The sequence below is a fragment of the Rattus norvegicus genome, chromosome 7 (assembly GCF_036323735.1).
Source record: "Rattus norvegicus strain BN/NHsdMcwi chromosome 7, GRCr8, whole genome shotgun sequence".
NCBI lineage: Eukaryota > Metazoa > Chordata > Mammalia > Rodentia > Muridae > Rattus > Rattus norvegicus.
Window position 1 is genome coordinate 24,648,188 of NC_086025.1, and position 20,099 is coordinate 24,668,286.

The following is a 20,099-nucleotide window of genomic DNA, read 5'->3' on the forward strand; positions in this document are numbered from 1 at the left end:
TAGCCTGCCATCTTTCTACATCATACAACACCATTGCTGGTGGGGAGAAGGTTAAAGAGCCTTCCCCCTGGGCAGTACCCAAGGCCTCCCCTAGTAATCCGCCCTGTTCTCTCATGGAATCGTAGTGACTACGATGAGGACAGCCGACTACTATACACTGGTTCTCTCCCCGAACCCTTGCAACAGCCTTATGAGCTGGGTACTATCAGTGGTATGAACACAAAGTCCGATGGATCTTTCTAAGACATTAAAGAGCTCTCCGTAGACAAAGCTAATGCTTTCTTGCACAAGATCATGGGCTGAGCAGGAATCTACAAATTAGAAGTATGATCACGGGGTTGGGGATTTAGCTCAGTGGTAGAGTGCTTGCCTAGCAAGCGCAAGGCCCTGGGTTCGGTCCCCAGCTCCAAAAAAGAGAAAAAGAGAAAAAGAAGGAGGAGGAGGAGGAGGAGGAGGAGGAGGAGGAGGAGGAGGAGGAGGAGGAAAGAAGAAGAAGAAGAAGAAGAAGAAGAAGAAGAAGAAGAAGAAGAAGAAGAAGAAGAAGAAGAAGAAGAAGAAGAAGAAGAAGAAGAAGAAGAAGAAGAAGAAGAAGAAGAAGAAGAAGAAGAAGAAGAAGAAGAAGAAGAAGAAGAAGAAGAAGAAGAAGAAGAAGAAGAAGAAGAAGAAGAAGAAGAAGAAGAAGAAGAAGAAGAAGAAGAAGAAGAAGAAGAAGAAGAAGAAGAAGAAGAAGAAGAAGAAGAAGAAGAAGAAGAATGATCACTGGAACAGGAGCTGTATTGTGGCAGCGCAGACCAATTCTACCCAATGAGGCTGAGCCAATGACTTCACCTCCACAGATCTAGTCTCCACCCACAAAGGGGAGAGGTCAGGTGCTTCTCTTTGAACGCCCGGCAGATCATAGCCAATGGTATGAACTGCGAAGCCGGCCGTGATACTTCACGCCTGCAGTCTCTGCACTTGGAAGGCGGAGGAAGGAGAACTCAGCATTAGCCGTTTTAAGGTTAAAATGTGCGCACGCGCCTGTGTGCCTGCGTACGTACGTACGCACGTGCGTGTGTGAGAGTTCCAGGCCAAGTTGGGCCAGATAGGAGGTAAAATATCTCTTTTTTAAAAAATGACGAGGGAGCAGCTCTGAGCCTGTCGCACCGTCTCAGGCATACTCTCTCGTCTTGCAAATATAAACCCTTCCTCTCCCAATTCCCAAGAGAGATTGACAATCGTGTTCAAAGTCCATCAAATCCTGATGCACTGGCCATCTCATGGCTCTCTCGGCACAAGCTGGTTTCTTGCCTTCATACTTCTCTCCTCACACGTGGGCTCTGCCCCGTCACCCACCCAGCCCGCTCAGGCCGTACCTGGAAGTTAGCTACGATGCCCATTCCGATGCATCCCACCAGTCCGAGCACCAAGGACACCAAGTTAAAAACGGGGGTGCCGAAGTAGCAGGTCTCGTTCTGCTTCTCCACGATCTTATACCTTGTGTACATCGTAGCTGCGCCTGCAAAGAAAAAAAAAAAAAGAACAGCCTGATTGACTGATTCTTTTAATGAAACCCGAGAACACTTGTGAGGTTTTCTTTTACACGAAACTTCTTGGTTATGGCTGGGAGTGAAGCAGGAGGGTTTGAATCCCAGCACGGGGAGGGGGGGGGGGGAGAGACACGTCCTCTGATTGCAACACATTTTGTTCTTTCCATTATTCTCTGCCCCATGCAGTGGACACACACACACACACACACACACACACACACACACACACACACACACAGAGTCTTGGCTATTTCCATGTAAAGGCTATTCCATGTATCATGCTATGACTTGCTTTTCTCCCTTAACAGTGTACCGTGAAGATTCTCCCCAGTCACTTGTGAAGTCAATCTCCACTGTGATTTTTTTAGTAGGTTTCTCCTAAAAATGGTTTGCGAGGTCCTATCTTTATTCCACCCTTCTCTTATAGACGGATTTCTACTTTGTTCCCTGGCTTTCCCAACCATAAACAATACTCAGTTAGCATCCCTGATTTGTAGGTTTGGGACACGTTTTCAGAGTAGTGGTCTAAGGTTTAAAACAAGAATAGGTGCGATCAAAAGACTGAGATGTTTGCTCCAACTCAGCTGAGCTGGGAGAATTTTCCTCTGGTCTGCCTTTAAAATGTACAACACACGTGTCCCTCATAATAAGGTGGACTTTATATGTATTGACACAGTTAAGGCCATACTGGACCTTATCTCAAAATCCTAAACAGTAAAAACCTTAAGTAAATAAAGAGGAGGTCAGCAAGTTGTGGTGGCACATGGCTATCTTCCCAGCCTTTAGAAGGCTCAGGAGGGAGAATTGCACACACGACCATTGACTGTAGCAAAACAATTACTTGCACCTCTAAGTCTGGTTTCGAAGACGCATACACAGGCACTGGGCCTAGATGGCCCTGTATTTCTTTCTCCTTCCCCTTTCTCACCTCCAAACCCAAGTAGAAGCACCCATGGGTGGGTGAGCAAATGAAACCTATCGAGTTGCACAAACCAACTTCTTCAGTGCTTGCTCCCTCCCTCAGTGGGAGGCCCAGATGTTCTCCTGGCCTACTCTACACCCGAGAGAGGCAGGTGAGTGTAGGTTACGCAACAGGCCCTGATGGTTCGACAGGGCTGAGGGAAAAGGAAGGATTGAGCCCCACATCTGACACCCATATCCGATTCTCTGGTAGGAGACCGAGTTTTGAAACACTGGCAAAGGGAACGGAGTCGGTGTGTATTACATTAATTGACTCATGGCGGGACTGCCCCTGGTCAACTCTTTCTGCAATGCGTCTGAGTTGTTGAGAACAAACAAATCCTACTTGAGACAGATACAGATAAAGATAGCTTGGTTTTATCATTTCTCATTTCTCCTAACGTATCGGCAGTTCTCGATATATATAGAAAGAATCCGCGTTCTCTATTGGTCTGGTTCAGTTTTAATGAATGGTGCTAAGGATCAAACCCAGTACTGTTCACATGCCAAGCAAATGTTCTACCATTGAGCCACCCCCGACTCCAAGTGCATATCTACACCGTGTATCCCCCCCTAGCAGCACAGTAGGGTAGCTCAGGGGCAAGCTTCTAACCCCAGAGGAGTCCACACAAGCCGCCCTCAGAACACATTTTCAGATACGGCCTTCTGCACTGGATTGTACAAGTACCTTGGCTAGAAATAGGGTTTTTTTTAAAAAAAAAAACTAAATTACACTAAAAATCCATTTCGGGGCTACAGAGATGGCTCAGTGGTTAAGAATGCTTGTGGCAGGTCAAAGGTTTTGTGGCTGAGTTGGTGTCCTGATCCCAACACTCAAAGCCTTGCCTGGCTACAGAAGACGACCAGTTCAGTTCCACATCACTCATTACTAGGAGTCCTCTGTGCTAGATTTTCCCATAGCCCCCCAAACCTCCGCTATTACAGTCACCTCTCCCCATATTCTGTCCCTTCTGCTCCCATTCCCACATGTCCACATCTCTTCCGGCCCTCAGTCCACCCACAAAATCTGTTCTATTTCCCCTTCCTGGGAAACCCATGCATCCCGCCCCCCACCAGAGCCCTCCTTGCTACTTAGCCTCTCTGGGTCTGTGGAGTGTAGCAGGACTATCCTTTATATATCAGCTAATACCCATTTATAAGAGAGTGCCTAGCATGCTTGTCTTTCCAGGACCGGGTTACCTCACTCAGGGATGATATTTTTTTTTCTAGTTCCATCCATTTGCCTGCAAATTTCCTGAAGTCATTTTTTTTGACAGCTGAATAATACCCCATTGCATAAATGAATCACATTTTCTTTATCCGTTCTCCAGTTGGGGGACATCTAGTTGTTTACAGTTTCTAGCTATTCCCTTGTTATGCCATGTTTGGTTGAAATCCCTGGGGTGCCTGCTTTTTTTCTGAAGGGAAATGGAGGAGCAGTGGATCTTGGGGAGAGGGGAGGTTGGGGCAGTGACTGGGAGGACTGGAAAGAGGAAAAACTATGGTCAGAATGTACTGTATGAGAAAAGAATAAATAAATTTTTCTACCAAACACTTGTTGCTCTATCTTGAGGATTAGAGTTCAGATCCCAGCACCCACACTAAGTAACTCACAAGGGATTATAACTCCAAGGGGTCTGACTCCCTCTTCTAGCCCGAGGGCACTGACACAAGGATGTTTGTGTATACACACAAATAGTAAAAATATATATATATTCATAACACGAGCACATTGGTGCATGCACACAGACAAACACTTTTGGGGGATTTTTGTATGTTTGTTTTGGGTTTTTTGGTTTGGGGATTTTGTTTGTTTTTTTGTTTGTTTGGTTTGGTTTGGTTTGGTTGGTAGGTTTGGTTTTTTTTTTTTTGAGACAGGGTTCTCTGTGTAACTCTGGCTGTCCCAGAACTCACTGTGCAGACCACCAGGCTGGTCTTGAACTTGGAGATCTGCCTGTCTCTGCCTCCTGAGTAATAGCATAAAAGGTGTACACCACCACCACGTTGCATAAAAAGTAAACACTAGATAGAATAAAAATTTTAATTCCATTTCAGAAATTTGTGATTTAAAAGTACTTCTTAACATTCTGTCTCAGATTACCAGGTAAGTATACTTCTTTAATGAGACTATACACAATTTTGGGTTTTTTTGTTTGTTTGTTTTTGTTGTTGTTTCTTAAAAAAAACATATCTTAGCTTCTCAAAGTAGTGCAAACTTCTACTTACCAAGAAATGCAGAGAAGTTTATCATGAATCCAAAAATACCACTCTCTGGAGGAGTTGTTCCTGTGTCACTGAGAAAGAAAATAATAAAAATGTTTGAATTATTTCAAAAGGAATTTCAATTCCAACATTTTGGCAGATAATTGGTCCATTCTATATTGATTTTTCAAGGTGTTCAGACGCTGAGTTCCAAAGCTATGATCCGAATTCATCCTAAAGAATTTTCATCTGGGCTCTAGAGAAACCTAAAAAATTCTTGTCTACCATAAAAAGATTACATATAAGGGTTAGGGAGCTAAATCTGCTAGTGAAGCGGTTGTTGGTCAAGCAGGGGGCTGTGAATTCAATCCTTAGCATTCCTGTAAAAAACACAAAGTGTGGTACCACAAATTCGTAACACTAAGGAACTCACTGGCTGTCCAGACACCCTGGCTGAATCAATAAGAAACTGTGCAGTCTGAATGAAATTGGCTCCCATAGGCCCACAAGGTATTAGGAGGTGTGGCCTTGTTGAAGGAGGTGTGGCCTTGTTGAAGGAGGTGTGGCCTTGTTGAAGGAGGTGTGGCCTTGTTGGAGGAAGAGTGTCACTGTGGGGGTGGGCTTTGAGGTCTCAGAAGCTCAAGCTATGTCCAGCAACACAGTCTCCTGCTGCCTGCAGGTCAAGCCCCATGCTTCTCCAGCACCATGTCTGCCTGGTCACTGCCATGTTTCCTGCCATGATAACTGTTGCTATCAGGAACCGACTTTTTGCCTCCGAACCCAGCGATGACGTCACTCATCGGCTACAGGGACCAGCAATGGCCATTCATTCCCAGTGTCCATTTGGTTTAGCTCCGGTTTTACCTGCTAGCAGTTATGTCACAGTCTAAATAAAAAGCAGATCCTTCCTGACCTTCCCCTTTCTCCACCCCCCCCCCCACCATTTGTCTCCATCACCCCCTTCCCCCACAATAAACCTCTCCCACGTAGAACTTCATTGGCCTGTCCGGACCCGAGCCACAATTCTATCACAATAATGAACGGAATCGTTGAAACTGGAAGCCAGCCCTAAGTAAATGTTTGCCTTTATAAAAGTACCTTGGCCGTGCCTTGCCATGGTGTCTCTTTGCAGCACTAAAATCCTAACTAAGACCAAGACCTGGTCTTGAGAACAGATGTGTGTGCACACACAAGCATCCACACCTGCACCTTGCACATATACATGCATGTGTTCACACTTTCACGAGGACGCTCTCTCCACACCGATACAAGCTAGGAGATGTTTAAAATAAAATAGCATGACTGTTTCTCAAACCCCACTTGTAAGCTCCATGTAATGTTGTGGCTTCTCAATGAAGAATCGAGTGTGACTATTTTGAAAACCAAAAGAAACTGGGAAATGTGCTTGAAAAAAAATTCCATGACTGAGATAACCAGCGCGCATAAAGGCGCCACTTTAATCTTTAATGACTGGGTTTATGCACAGTACAGTAACAAAAACTAAGCGATACTCTTGATCCCTACGAAGCACTACAGGGAAGCCTCATTCATAGCTGTCCTCGACTGCAAGAGGTTCCCATAGAAAAAAAGCAAGTCTTAGGCGCAGTCAACCCGTTCCTGAGGTGACTTAGAAAGTAGTGTTGAAGACCTGGGAGCACAGCTCAGTATCAAAGTGCCTAGTGTGCACAGTTCCAGTCAGAGAAAGTGTTTGGCGTCCTATATTTCCTCTTCACTGGTATCAGGTTACAATAGGTCAGGCTGCTCACACGCTAGCTACCTTCTCCGTTTAAAAAAACACTGGGCCAATGGCGCTCCCAGCGTGAAGCAACTTGTACTGGTTCGCGGTACTTCAACTTTTAAAAATAGCTCTGAAATGTATATGTCGAAAACGGAGCATGTTGACAAGGCACGCTTTCCCAGCATGTGGAAAATTCCACCAGAAGCCTGAATGAACAGAAAGCAGGAACCTCTTGAGTTTTGCCCGACGGTGAACTTTTTAAAAGAGAACGCAGAGAGGCTCCGCACTGCTGCCAACATGCACCTTGACTCCCTGGTGTTTCCATTGCACTGTCAGAACCAGATTGGGAGGAAATACCCCCACTTCTCCAGCATCCTACCTGAAGGAGGGCTGGAGAAGGCTACCCATGTGCAGGGTGCCCTTTTGAGCCCAGGACTAAGTGGGCCAGGAGGATGGGATGAGAGCCAGGAACAGAATAATGGCAGAGGGAGCCTGAGCCCTTGGGCAGCACTTTGGCCAGAAGATTAAGTCTGAGAAGAACATCAATCAAGCCTTCCTGTCTCCACCTTAGGGTGTAGAAAAGTAACCGCCAGGGAGGCTCAGCGTGGTGTTTGGCAATCATCGGCCACCTCTCACAGATGCACGACAGGGGCAGGAGCTAAGGCACCTATGCGTGTGTTTGGAAAGGGAAGGAAATGACTTAGTGGGTTGGCATTCAACAAAGTATGTGGTCGGGGTGTAAAAACACTCTGAAAGGTCATGAGAAAATAACTACAACTTTACTGTTGGTAATTTCACCTTCATGAGCTCAGTTGAACGTGTCTAGGTGTGTCTTCTACACACCCCATTTCACTCCAGAAGAAATCGTGTATTTGAGAGGCCTCACAACTTGTTCAAGTCACAGAGGAGTCTACTACACCCTATGTCCTGCTCCCTGATTCCATGGCTGACAATGGCAGTCAAGCAAAGCCATCAGCATGAATGGGAGGAGGAAACAGTGGCTTGCAGGCAAAAGTCAAACAGCCAGCTCCAGAGGCTGCTTGATTCCTGGCATCTGCCAAGTCCTCGGGGCAAAAGTATCTGATTCTGTGAAACAAAGACTACCAAAGTCCAAGACACCGAATGTGGAGCTCGGGAGAGCAATCCATGAATGTCTTTGGGGAGTGATGCCTGCTGGCCCCAGCACACCAAGTACAGCAACGGACATGAGAAGAGACCCCTGTGGCTTTGCTGTGCACCAGGAAGAGATTAAGTAGGTGAGAGCTCTAAGCTTCTCAAGTAGTAGAATTAAATTGTACAGTCTCTTTGACGAGCAATGGCATGCTCGTCAAAAAGATCGGATTTCTCTCCAGAACTGTGAATGCACAGCAGACCTCATCAATGTGTTAGCCCGTACCCAGTTGGCTCGTTATCCCCCCACCTCCTCAGCACCATAGGGGGTTGTCAACAGCACAACTACTTAAAAAAACAGAACTCTGCCACGACTCTTTATGATGTATTCACGTATCAATAAAACAAACTCAAAACAATGAGAATTCCTGAACAAAAAAATGGGTGTGGTATAGTTGTTCACTCTGTTTTCAAAGCAAATGAGGGGCTGAGGTAAGAGGATTAGCTCAAGTTCAAGACCAGCCTAGGCTTACGGTATAAAACTCTCTACTTTCTCTCTTATATCTCTCTGTGTGTGTGTGTGTGTATTCCATAACTGAACTTGTCACTTTGTATGCTAATATAATAGTAATAAATAATAAGTAATGGTATTATTAATTATTAATAATAGTGATAAATGTTGTATAACTATTAATAACAGTAATAAATAAGAAATAGTAATGCTCGTACATTAGCATTAGTAAAAATGAAAGGATTCTTATTGTCAGTTGAAAACTGTCTTCATATTGGGTGAGGTTATACATACCCTAAACCCAGCAATCAGGAGACAGAGGGAGGGGGTTGGGGATTTAGCTCAGTGGTAGAGCGCTTGCCTAGCAAATGCAAGGCCCTGGGTTCAGTCCCCAGCTCCGAAAAAAAGAAAAAAAAAAAAAAAAGGAGGCAGAGGGAGGCAGATCTCTGTGAGTTCGATGCCAGCCAGGGTTACATAATGATACCCTGTCCTAAACAAAGAAAGGAAAGAAAAGAACCCTTCATAAATCTGTCAGGACTCTGACATTACATATTACATGGTAAGCAAGGTTGAGTAATACCTTCCACCTGATTGCAAATAAAATGAATGTAACACCAAGGGGCAGTCAAAAGACTTATGGGTAAGTCTTTTTTATCTTCCTGTTAAAGCTCTGTACTGGCTAGTTTCTGTGTCAACTTAACACAAGCTGGAGTTATCACAGAAAAGGAGCCTCAGTTGTGGAAATGACTTCATGAGACTCAGCTGTAAGGCATTTTCTCAACTAGTGATCAAGGTGGGAGGATCCAGCCCATTGTGGGTGGTGCTGTCCCTGGGCTGGTGGTCCTGGGTTCTATCAGAAAGCAGGGTGAGCAAGCCAGGGGAAGCAAGCCAGTGAGTACCATCCCTCCATGGCCTCTGCATCAGCTCCTGCTTCCTGACCTGCTTGAGTTCCAGTCCTGACTTCCTTTGGTGATGAACAGCAATGTGGAAGTGTAAGCTGAATAAACCCTTTCCTCCCCAACTTGCTTCTTGGTCGTGATGTTTGTACAGGAATAGAAACCCTGACCAAGACAAGCTCTAACCTAATGATAACATCACACGAGGTCAGAGAGAGAAGCGGCAGGCCGTCCATATCTATCAACATGTATACTGAACCCAGGGATTCAAGCAAGCAAGAATCCAAAACGCACTTCGAATCGCATGAGTCCTGAATTCCCTCATTGTTATCCCTTAAACAATACTGTTCATCGGCTTTTTCCATAGTGTTTACTTTGTATCCTGAGGAATGTAGAGATGACTTAAAGTATACAGGATGGTGTGCAGGGTTTTGTGCAAACCCTAAGGCATTTGAGCAGCGACTGACTTCAGTATCCTCAGAATCTTGTATCCTGAGTGTCTAGGAACCGGTCCTTCACAGATACCAAGGGATGTGTTTGGGTGACATGGGTATATCTGGGTGCCTGATGCAAGAAACTGGGAGTGTGAGAAGACAAACCAGTTGCTTTCCAATCTAGCTGAGATGGGTCTGTCTTGCTCCCAGCCCATGATTCTCCATTATACGGCTTCCCAGAGTGCTCGGTCCTCCCCTGATCCCACCCACTTCAACGGTCTTCTTAAGGAGGTATTAATGGTAGCAGTTGGGTGAGAGGAAGTAATGTTTCATTTGCCCATGGCTCAGAAGCTGTTGAAGCCATCATATATGCACAGTAATTTCCGAACAAGTTGTACCTGGGAAAGCAATTATGGCCACATTCCCTGTGTTTACATTTATATAAGTTAAGCCAACTTTGGATAATTCCAAGAAATTTGAGGAACATGCTCCAGACTAAATTTTTGCTAAGGCAGAGAATAACCACTTAATGCCGGAACAATACAAAGACCACATGTCTGATGGTACGTGACTTCCCCAAGCATGGACAAATGACATTCTTTATCCCCAGATACATGTGATTTCCCATTACCTAAAGCCAGGGATTATGGCTTTAGTGGGAATGCTGAGCACTAGGTATAACATTATCTGTCTTGAGGCTTATTAGTCTAAGGCTAGGTTCAGTGAGGGACCACATCAGTGTGGAATAAGGCCTCCGGATACATACATTGTCATTCACTGCATATGCACGATATACAATAACTAAACAAATACAAAAATGAAGAAATCAGGAGACTAAGTGTGACGTACCTGTAAATACAAGACTGAGGTACTAAAGCAGGAGGATCAGAAGTTGGAGGGCAGCCTAGGGAATTCTGTCTCCTTCCAAAAAGGCAAAACCCCTGCCTATTCCGGGATTGGCTTATCTGTTAACGTTCAACTTTAATCTCAACTTGAAAACAGGAGAGCTACACTCTAAGGACCTCTTGACATTTCAGTCTATCAAGAACACATTAAGAGTTATTGTAAGCCAAACTCCTCAACAACTGCTCCAGAGGGGCCTGCAAAACCTTGACTGCAAGCACACAAGGCTATGCTTAAGGAATCGTAACATGGGCCGGCGGGGAAAAGTTCCTAACTGCATCCACTGAATTTGGTTTTAGACAGTTCTAGATGTTCAGCCTGTCTTCCCACTTAGATAGCCTTGGGCAAGTCACTTTTTAAAGAATTTTCTTTCTGTTTTGTTATTGTTGTTTTGTTTGGTTTGGTTTGGTTTGTTAAAGTAACAATGCTAACTACTTTGTGTTTGGTCTTTTGTTTTTGTTTTGAAGCTGTGTCTCCTCTATAACCCTGGCTCAATTGGATTTCACCATGTAGACTAGGCTGGTCTTGAATTTACAGCAATCCACCTCCTCCTGCCTCTCAGGTACTGAGATTATAAGTACAAGTCACCACACTCAGTTTAATTTTTTAAGACAGGCTCTTGCTATGCAGCCCAGGCTGGTCTCAGATTCACAGAGGTCCACCTGCTTTCACCTCCCCAGTGCCGTGACTAAAGGTGGTGCACCACCATATCCTGCCGTAATTTTGACATTTTACTCTGCAACTCTGGTTCCCACTTTAAACGGTCTGAATTCTATAGGTAGGTAGCCCAGTTTTCTGCCGCTTGTTTATTGAGCAGAAATTAGGGTCATGAGGAACAACACAGGTGGTTAAATGCTGCATGGTTGGTTGAGCGAACGCCTCATAAAAAAGTACTTACAAAAGGCCAGTCCAGGACCCAGGACCTACAAAAACTGTAAGAGTGTAGGATTGCGTGTCAGATACAAAGCAAGCTCCCAATGAAGATTTAAGAGGGTAGCCTAGACGTTATGGATGGAGAAGGAAAGACACACTCCAAATTCAGCACGGTTGGCTGTGCTTGAGAATGTGGGCGTGGCCTAATCCCACGAGGCTGGCTTTTATTCCTTCTTGGGTTTGATGCCCTTGCATGAATGGGTTCACGATGCACCAGAAAATACATTCTTCTATTACTCCAACTCTCTACATGTAGCTGGCGCCTGGGCCCATGTTTTTTACTTAAGAGTAGGGTAGAGGGCCAATTTGTTTAAAATATTGAAAACATAGGGGAGGATATATATGCCAGAAACATTCTTATAATGTCTCTCTGCCCTCAGTGGCCCTCTGCCACGAACATTTTTATTAGTCTCTTTATTTGAGAGGCTGGTGATTAATCTAGAACCTGACGCATGCTAAGAATTTCCTGTTTGGTTTTCTTTTCTTGAGACAGTGTCTCAGTACATAGTCCTGTCTGTCCTGCAGCTTGCTATGTAAACCGGGCTAGCCTCAGCTCACAAGCTGAAGTCTTCCTATCTATCTCAGCTTCCCCCTCAGACCTGAAGCAGTAACCTTGCCTCTCTGCCCCTTGAGTGCTGAGATTAAGAACCACACTAGCACGCCCAGCTTCCGGTTAATCTTTAGGTATTAGTTCTCTCCCTTGTTTCTGACTAAAAATAGCAAGTTTTGCTCTGCCTCTTCCTCTTTTCCTAAAATGTATCCCGCCAGAGATTTAAAAGTCAGGGAGACCGTGCTTCAAAGAGAAGATACCAAGGCAGCTCCTGCTGGGAGCACCACATTCTCCGGCTAACCTATTTATTTAGCAAGTTATTTGTTATGGCTACTGAGAAGGTTTCCAAGCTTCCTGAAAACAATACTGTAGCTCACTGGGAGAGACCTGGCCTCACACTCTAAGCTTGAGATTGCTTCCTGCCACACATAGCCAATAACTCAATAGGTATGCATTATATAGGTATAACCTTACAGGTATGCATTTCTTTCACAGGCAGCCAAACCTTTTTTTTTTTTTTAAACTAAAGGCCTTCCATAAAATTTAGAATCAGGGGCTGAAGAGAAAGTTCAGTGGTTAGGAATACTGTCTGCTCTTCCCGAGGGCCAGGTTTAATTCTCAGCACCTCCATGGCTGTTGACAACCATCCCAGGGGATGGAACACTCTCCCTAGTCTCCGGGGGAGGGGCACCAGCGTGCCCACGGTGCGGAAATACATACATGCAGGCAAAATACCCATTCACATAAAAAAAGTAACTTAAATCAATTTACATCCCCAGGAAAAGGTCTGCGTCCCCATCTCTACTTCCCCGCCACCCCAAACCCACCCCCCAAACCCTTACGGATAGTGTTATCAAATGAAAAACCGCACCAGTGAATTCCAAACTGGAATCATTTCTATGCATGAATGTGATCCTCTTTCCATGTCTCGGAATCGTCTGACCCTTTACGCAACGCATTGAAGAGCAGCAAGGCCTATTATCTAAGCACTTGAGAGGTGGAAGCAGGAAGACCAAAAGTTCAAGGTGATCCTGGCTTCTTATCAAGTTTGAGACCAGCCAGGACTACTTGAGACTTGATGTCAAAAGGCAAACAAAACCAAAAAAAAAAAAAAAAAAAAAAAAAAAAATAGAAAGAGAAGTTATCTGATAAGGAAGCTAGACTTTAAGGACATCCAGGATAGCGGTTCCCCCCTCCTATTTCATAAATGCGCTAAAAATACCAGACCACCACGGCAAAGGGCAAACAGTTAAGGAAGTTCATGCTGGGGAAACTAAGACACCCAGTTGACTGGTCTTATCTGACAGGGATCCACCATGACCTGGGGTAAACAGGTGGGGAAGGGTTTTGTTGGTGGTGGTGGTTTTTTTGGTCTTGTTTTGGTTTTTTTTTTTTTTAACACATTATTCATGTGGATCTGGAGACCAAGCAAGGGACCCTAGGCAAACATGCTTACCGCTGGGCTACACCCCACTTCCCGAGCTTTCATGGATCTTATGTTTCTGATTTGTTAGAAGGCACTGTGTGCTAGGGTGAATAAAAGACTGGGAACAATGCATGCGGTAAGCCTCTGACGCCTGCCTTCAAGCAGTTGGACCATAGATCTGGTTGCCCCACAGGAACTGAGGAGCCTTGGAGATCCATAGGCCAACGAACCACACCTGTGAAACGGGCATATCTTTTATTATGCAAGCACAAAGATGGGTCAGTGGGTAAAAGCACTTGCTGATAACCAGAGTTTGACCCCTAGAAACCACCCAATTGTCTTCTGGTTTCTACTTGTATATATATGCCTTGGACTCAGCACCAGGAGCAAAGGAAGTTCCAGGACTTGGAAGGCAATAGTTTTTAAGCTATTTGGATAGCTGAGTCAGGAAGATGGAGACCCCCAGCGTGGGCTACAGGGGGATGCCCAGTTTCAAAAAAGAAAAAAAAAAAGGTAGGAAGGAGGAGACATAGCTAGATGTGGTGACCCAAGCCTGGAATCTCAACCCTCAGAAAGCTAGAATGTCGTACACATATGAGGCAAGTCTGGGCTACAAAGCAAGACCCTGCTTCCCAAAAACTGACTCAAGACAGACATAGAAAGGAATATCAGTGTAACAGAGGAAGTACAGAGAGGGAAGGAGAGAAGAGGGGAGAAGGAAGGGAGGGAGGGGAGAGGAAAAGATCCAGAAGATCCACTGAGATAAACAGCAAACAAAGAATGTTTTTGAAACAGGGTTTCTCTGTGTAGCCCTGCATGTCCTGGAACTCACTATATACACAGCAGGCTGTACTCAGAGATCAGTCTGCAGAGGTCTCTTTTAGCTTTTTTTTTTCCCCCTTAGTCTCACTGTTCTGCAGTGCTGGAGATTAAGCTCAGAGTTTTGTACATGCTAGGCAAGTGTCCTATATACACTGATATAGCCCTGGCTGTCCTGGAACTCACCGTGTAGAGCGAGCTGGCCTCGGACTCACAGAAATCCTGCCTCTGCCTCCCAAGCACTGGAACTGAAGGCATGTGTGACCTTTCCTGCCTTAGTTCTTGATGTCTGCTTCTAGATGTCTAGTTCTTGGGCTGCATCTAGCTATTATATCAAAGGCTTAGAGACAGTCCAGTCCCACCCACACCCACCCTCCGCTGCTAGAAAGGTAGTAAACCATCCCAAATCGCCAGGCACACTTGGGCAATCATGTTAGTTTGAGATTATAGTTCCTACCAATGTAGGGTCCATCCTGTGCCATAGAGTCCCATAACTCAGCACTCCTTAAGGCCTTCCTTGTTAATTTGTAAGCCCCTTCCTTGGAGTGCCTGTGATTTCAGGACGTCACAAGTGTGTCACCTCATTCAGCTGATTGCTCCACTCCGGCTGTCTCGCATAGATAACCAGATTCACTCTTTAAGGGAAGGCCGCTCATAACCACACAATGATCCCAGACTCGCCTTTGACAGCCTGGCCAATCCATACCACAGATTAGCTGGGAGTGAATGTCAGCTCTAGGGGAAACACAGCTAATACTTTCTCAGGAGGGTAGCAAGCATTGTATACATGCCAAAGCCCGTGGATCGTGATTCATTCATGAGAGGAGGGACACGGATGCTGGCACCCAGGATTGAGACGTGCTCTGAGGAACCATTCCACGGGGTTTCCAGAGACACAAGACCTGCTCCTAAAGTCTTTCTCAAAGGACACAGCTACCCCATCACTAAATACAGAGATGCTAAGAGGACCAAGTGGTGGTCCCTGCTGTGGATAAAGTGACCCCCAGGAAAGACGGAGACTAAGTAGGAAACCAAGTAATAAACCAGCACAAGGAACATCACAGGTTTTTGACATCTTGAGGGCTCTGACTTCACAGATATCAGGTCCAGAGGAGTCTGAGGCAGGTTCATCCTAAAGGTGCTGCCGCTGGCCCAAGGGGGACCAGGATGTGAACTCTGTAGCTTTCACACCAATGTCCTACTGGTGGGTGTATCTCCCCCCCCCCCTCCATTTTCTTTCATGGAAAAGAAACCTAGCTGTTGAGATATGAATGACACCACCACTCCCCCATCCGTGGTGGTGAAGACCTTTAAACACCCCAACACTAGGTGTTCAGGCCTGCCTGGGCTGTGTAGTAAGATCTAGTCTCAGAGACAGAGTGGGGAGGGAGGGAGGGGAGGAGCCAGGAGTTGTTGGGATGAGAAATAGGTGGGCAGTTTGGCACATGCCCGAATCTACTTATAATAAATGGTATCTTAGGTACTCTCCTTGTCTGAGGGTCACCAAAGAGGGCTCTTCCCAAGATTGTATCCCACACCCCAGGTGGAAAGGTGCCACCAGCTGTCTAGCCATCCTCTAGATACTGCTCCTCGGAGCACTGTTTCTCATTAAAGGCAGAACCCACACGTGCTTCCTGCCTTCCTAAACATGCCCGGGGACTCAGATTATCTCTCCTTGTCACACCTTTTCCACTACCTTAAGAATTTCCACTCCCCATGCCTGACCTGGACGCCTTCCCTTCCTCTCAGCTCCCCTGATCCCTCGTGCTCCTCTTGCCCCTCACCTGATATAGGGGAGAAAGGGGTTGACGTGCCCCGAGAGCACCGCGACCACGTAGGAGATGATGAAGGCTGCGGACGACCAAGTCACCAGGAGGAAGGGGACGAAAGCCATTCCCCTAAGAAAGCACAGCATCGCGGTGAGAGGACGCTGAGCTCGTCGGGCCACGAAGCCGGCTTGCTGCGGGCTGCCTGGAGGCAGTGGCCGAGACACAGACAGCTAACGCGCGCGGCGGGACGGAGGCTCCGCGACGGCCGGGGCAGGCCCAGCCCCGGAGGGAGGGAAGCGCTCAGAGGCGAGAGGGCGGAGGGCGGACGGGCAGCCGGGTGGGTGGGGCGCGGGCGGTCCTGGCTTGTTGCGAAACCGGTGAAGTCACAAAGCGGCAGCCTGGTCCCGCGGAGCTAGAGCGCGCGGCCACCTCCCCGCCCACGCCTCGCCACGCGGGACCGCTCCGCTTCCTTTCGCTTTTGCTTGAGACGGCGACGTGTGAGTGCAGCGGGAGACTCGGGACCCCGCGGGGCTGGCCAGCTTTTCAGCAAGTCCCGCCAAGTTGGCTGGATTCCCAGCTCCTTCCCTTGGGGGTTTCCCTCTGAACCTCTCTCTCCAGCACCCACCAAGCTTCCTCCCAGCGTCTGGCCACCGGTGATGCCCACCCCATCAGGTTGCAGTGTGGGTTCAGGCAGAGGGGCTCAGTGATGTTTGGGCCACTGGGCATAGACGTCACACATACCTGTGTGATAAGCACGGTGAAAGCCACGTCGCATAGTAGCCAGGCCTGATAGCACAGGTCTGTCATCCTGGCTGCCTAGCTACTAAGGAGGCTGAAGCAGGAGGATCACAAGTTCAAGGCCTGAATGGGCAGCTCAATGAGACAGCCTTTAAAGAGCCGGAAATGGAATTCAATGGTAGAGCACTTGCCTAGAATGGACAAAGGATCTCATTCAAGCAAGTGACAGAAAAAGTTGGATCCAGCCCTGGCCCACCCACCAAAAGCTACATGGAGTATCTATCTGTTCCCACCAGTGCTACATGGAGTATTTATTTCCTAGCAGTTAGTCAAGATGACTTGATCCATTTCAAGTCTACCCCAGACTCCACCCAGACCAAACCAATTGGTGTTCCTGAAGCACACACGGGCCAGCTCTGTGGATCTGAGCTATCGTTTGGGAATTCCGAGCCCCACTTTTGGCCATAGATGACCTAATATGGGTTCATAAATGTGCCACACCATGCTAGGGAACAGCCTACACAGATTAAATGCCATCAGAACTAGAAAACAGATCTACCAGCTTCATAGGACAGAGTTTTAAAAAAATGAGATAGACCAGATCAGAGCTGGGGACCCAAGACGACAACAGAGCTTTCAAGGGGACATCTGGGGGTGAGCACATAACTTCCGGCTAGCACCCTACCACATCCCTAACTCCAAAAGGAAATAATTAACCAGACCAAAGCAAGACCACCTTGGCACGACAGCAAAACCGCACCCACTGTAAATGCTTGCTTCTTTAAGATATTTAAATACCCAAGAGGCAAGGGGTGACTTGGTTTTAGTCAGATGTGGAGCTCACAGCTGCAATCTCAACACTGGGAAAGGCTGACAACCAAGAGCTCAGGGCCAGTTGGGGCTACACAGTGGGTCCTAGACACATTTGGGCCACAGAGATCCTGTCTCAAATATCACTCAATCTTGACTTCTGGGGTGGGGAGGCTCTTTGGACCCAACTTCTCCCTACTGCGTCTAGAGCACCTTGGTCACTTCAAGCTTAGTAACCTGGTCCTAAGAGAGGGCTCCATGCATGGTTAGAGGGGCTTGCTGCCAAGCCCGATGACCTGAATTCCATTTCTTAGAGCCACAAAATAGGAGGAGAGAACTGACTGCCTTGAGCCCTCTTAAACTTCCACACGCGTGCAACAATAGCCCTGACATACATGCACACACGCGCACACACAGTCTTAGATATGGCAAAACCTGCCAATCATAGTATTCATCGTGCATCTTTATCTGGTTTCCTGTGTTTTGGAAACCCACCCTCAAGTCAGTCTTCTGCCCCATCTCCACTCCCCCACCCTATTGCTCCTTTTTAACCATTGGTAAAATTTAGATCAAAATGAAATTCTCCCTTAGGCAGAGGACTAGTTGCCCCACCCCACCCCTAAAGCTCTTCAGTTGATCACCTCACCTTTTTGTTGATTGTATAATTCTCTACAAACTCCAATTTGACAACAACAATTACTTTTTTTTGTTGTTGTTGTTTAGGAGTCTAGGAGTCTCTCTCTCTCTCTCTCTCTCTCTCTCTCTCTCTGTGTGTGTGTGTGTGTGTGTGTGTGTGTGTGTGTGTGTATAGCCTAGGCTAGCCTCAAACTCACCTTGAAATCCTCCAGCTTCAGCCTCATTAATGCTGAGATTACAGTTATGCACCGCCACAAAGGACTCGCTAATCATTTAAAACATTGAATATAATGCATTGTCTGACCAAGTGGCAACGATAATGTTTGCTCATGCTGGCATTTTAAGGAATATGGATAAAGTTTATTACAAGGGGTACTGGCTGGTTGTGTGTCAACTTGACACAAACTGGATTTATCACAGAGAAAGGAAATGCCTCCATGAGACCCTCCATGAGTAAGGCATTTTCTCAACTAGTGATCAAGAGGGGAGGGCCCAGTCCATTGTGGGTGATGCCATCCCTGGGCTGGTGATCCTTGGTTCTGGTTGCAAGCTGAGCAAGCCAGGGAGGCAGTATCCCTCCATGGCCTCTGCCTCATCTCCTGCCTCCAAGTTCCTGTCCTGACTTCCTTTTGTGATAACAGCAATGTGGAAGTGTAAGCTGAATAAACCCTTTCCTCCCCAGCTTGCTTCTTGGTCGTGATGTTTTGTGCAAGAATAGAAACCCTGACCAAGACAAACTGGTACCAGGAATGGGGCATTTCTGTGACAGCCTGACCGTGTTTTGGGGAGGATTGTGGAAGGACTTTGGAACTTTGAGCTAGAAAAGCCATTGAGTGTTAAGAGCTCTGTGGGATGTTCTGTAGGAGCTTGGAAGATAATGTTGAGAACAATGCAAATGATGGAGGCCTGACTTGTGACGTTTCAGAGGGAAGATTAAAGACTCTTATCAGGGCTGTTGCTGTTTTGATTGTGAAGATTCTGTGGTTTTGGTTAGCTGGGGCTGAAGAGTCAGCTGTGATGAACAAGATACCAGAACTACTAAAGCGAAACCTTTGCATTACTGGAACCATTGATGCTGGTTGGCTGGAACTAAGAAATTCATGGCGATTAAGAAGAGACCAGCATTACTAAGGTGAAATCTTCTGGGAAGTGTTTCCTGAGAGCACAGAGAGGCTGTGTTCTAGGGGCAGTCATGGTTGTACCTCATGTTGGAGGCCAGACTTGGTAATGTATGAGTCACCCAGGAGGTACTGGTTTTGAAACATGAAGGGGTAGCATCTGATGCTTGGCACTGAGAGAGGCCAGGAGAGGCCATCGTTGAAGGTGCAGTCTCAGTGGCAGTCGAAGGCCCAGGACTGAAGGGGTCATGCAGAGAAGTTAAGGCTTAGCACCATGAGAAGAGCCTATGAGAAGCGACTTGTAAAAATGCAGTCCAGTTGCAGCAGAAGATAGCATTGTTTTGAAGATCCCAGGACCATGAGATGACCACCAAGAACAGCAGCAGTGGTGGAGTGCAGGCATCTGGAGCCTAGAAGACAAGGTGTGTGCTACAAAGGGCAGAGCTGGAGAAGTGACCCAAGCCCTTGGAGGAACCCAGAAGATTGTGAGTGGATCCCAGACATTGGATGGCTAGCGTTTGATTTTGCTTTTGATTGTGACTGTGCACTGATATTTTTTCCCTCTTGTAGTAAGAAAATATTTTAGTGGAGCCCACAGTTAAGAGACTTTGAATTGAAAAAAAGACTTTGAATTTCCAAAGCGATTGGATATTTTAAAGGGATTGAATTTTTAATATGTAAGAATTTGTAAAGACTGTGGGACTTTTAAAGTTATTTAGATCTCAGGGATGAATAAGAAAGTAACGGTTGAGGCTTAATAGTAATGTGTTTGTGTGTCAAGTTGACAAGGGATCAGTTGGTCTGGCTGGTTTTGTGTGTCAACTTGACACAAGCTGGAGTTATCACAGAGAAAGGAGCCTCCCTTGAGCAAATGCCTCCATGATATCCAGCTGCAAGGCATTTTCTCAACTAGGGATCAAGGATGGGAGGGCCCATGGTGGGTGGTGCCGTCCCTGGGCTGGTAGTCCTGGGTTCTATAAGAAAGCAGGCTGTGCAAGTTAGGGAGGGAATCCAGTA

At 46.5% G+C, this 20,099-nt stretch overlaps 1 protein-coding gene across 4 annotated transcripts in view; it reads right to left on the reverse strand.

Moving 5' to 3' along the window:
• Dram1 (DNA-damage regulated autophagy modulator 1) overlaps nucleotides 1-17,083 on the reverse strand; it is a 35,038-nt gene extending 17,955 nt beyond the window's left edge. For 2 of the 4 annotated variants that reach the window (XR_005486723.2, XR_005486724.2), the window contains exons 1-3: nucleotides 15,796-17,083; nucleotides 4,716-4,783; nucleotides 1,356-1,498 (exon numbers count right to left, since the gene is read on the reverse strand). Coding sequence is in view for 1 of the 4 variants with exons in the window: in NM_001173427.1 (NP_001166898.1) it covers nucleotides 1,356-1,498; nucleotides 4,716-4,783; nucleotides 15,796-15,926 (342 nt within the window). In the remaining 3 variants the exon portion in view is untranslated. The remainder of the gene's footprint in view (nucleotides 1-1,355; nucleotides 1,499-4,715; nucleotides 4,784-15,795) is intronic. The other 2 variants (XR_005486721.2, NM_001173427.1) reach the window with 2 other exon arrangements.
• Nucleotides 17,084-20,099: the final 3,016 nt, after the last annotated feature.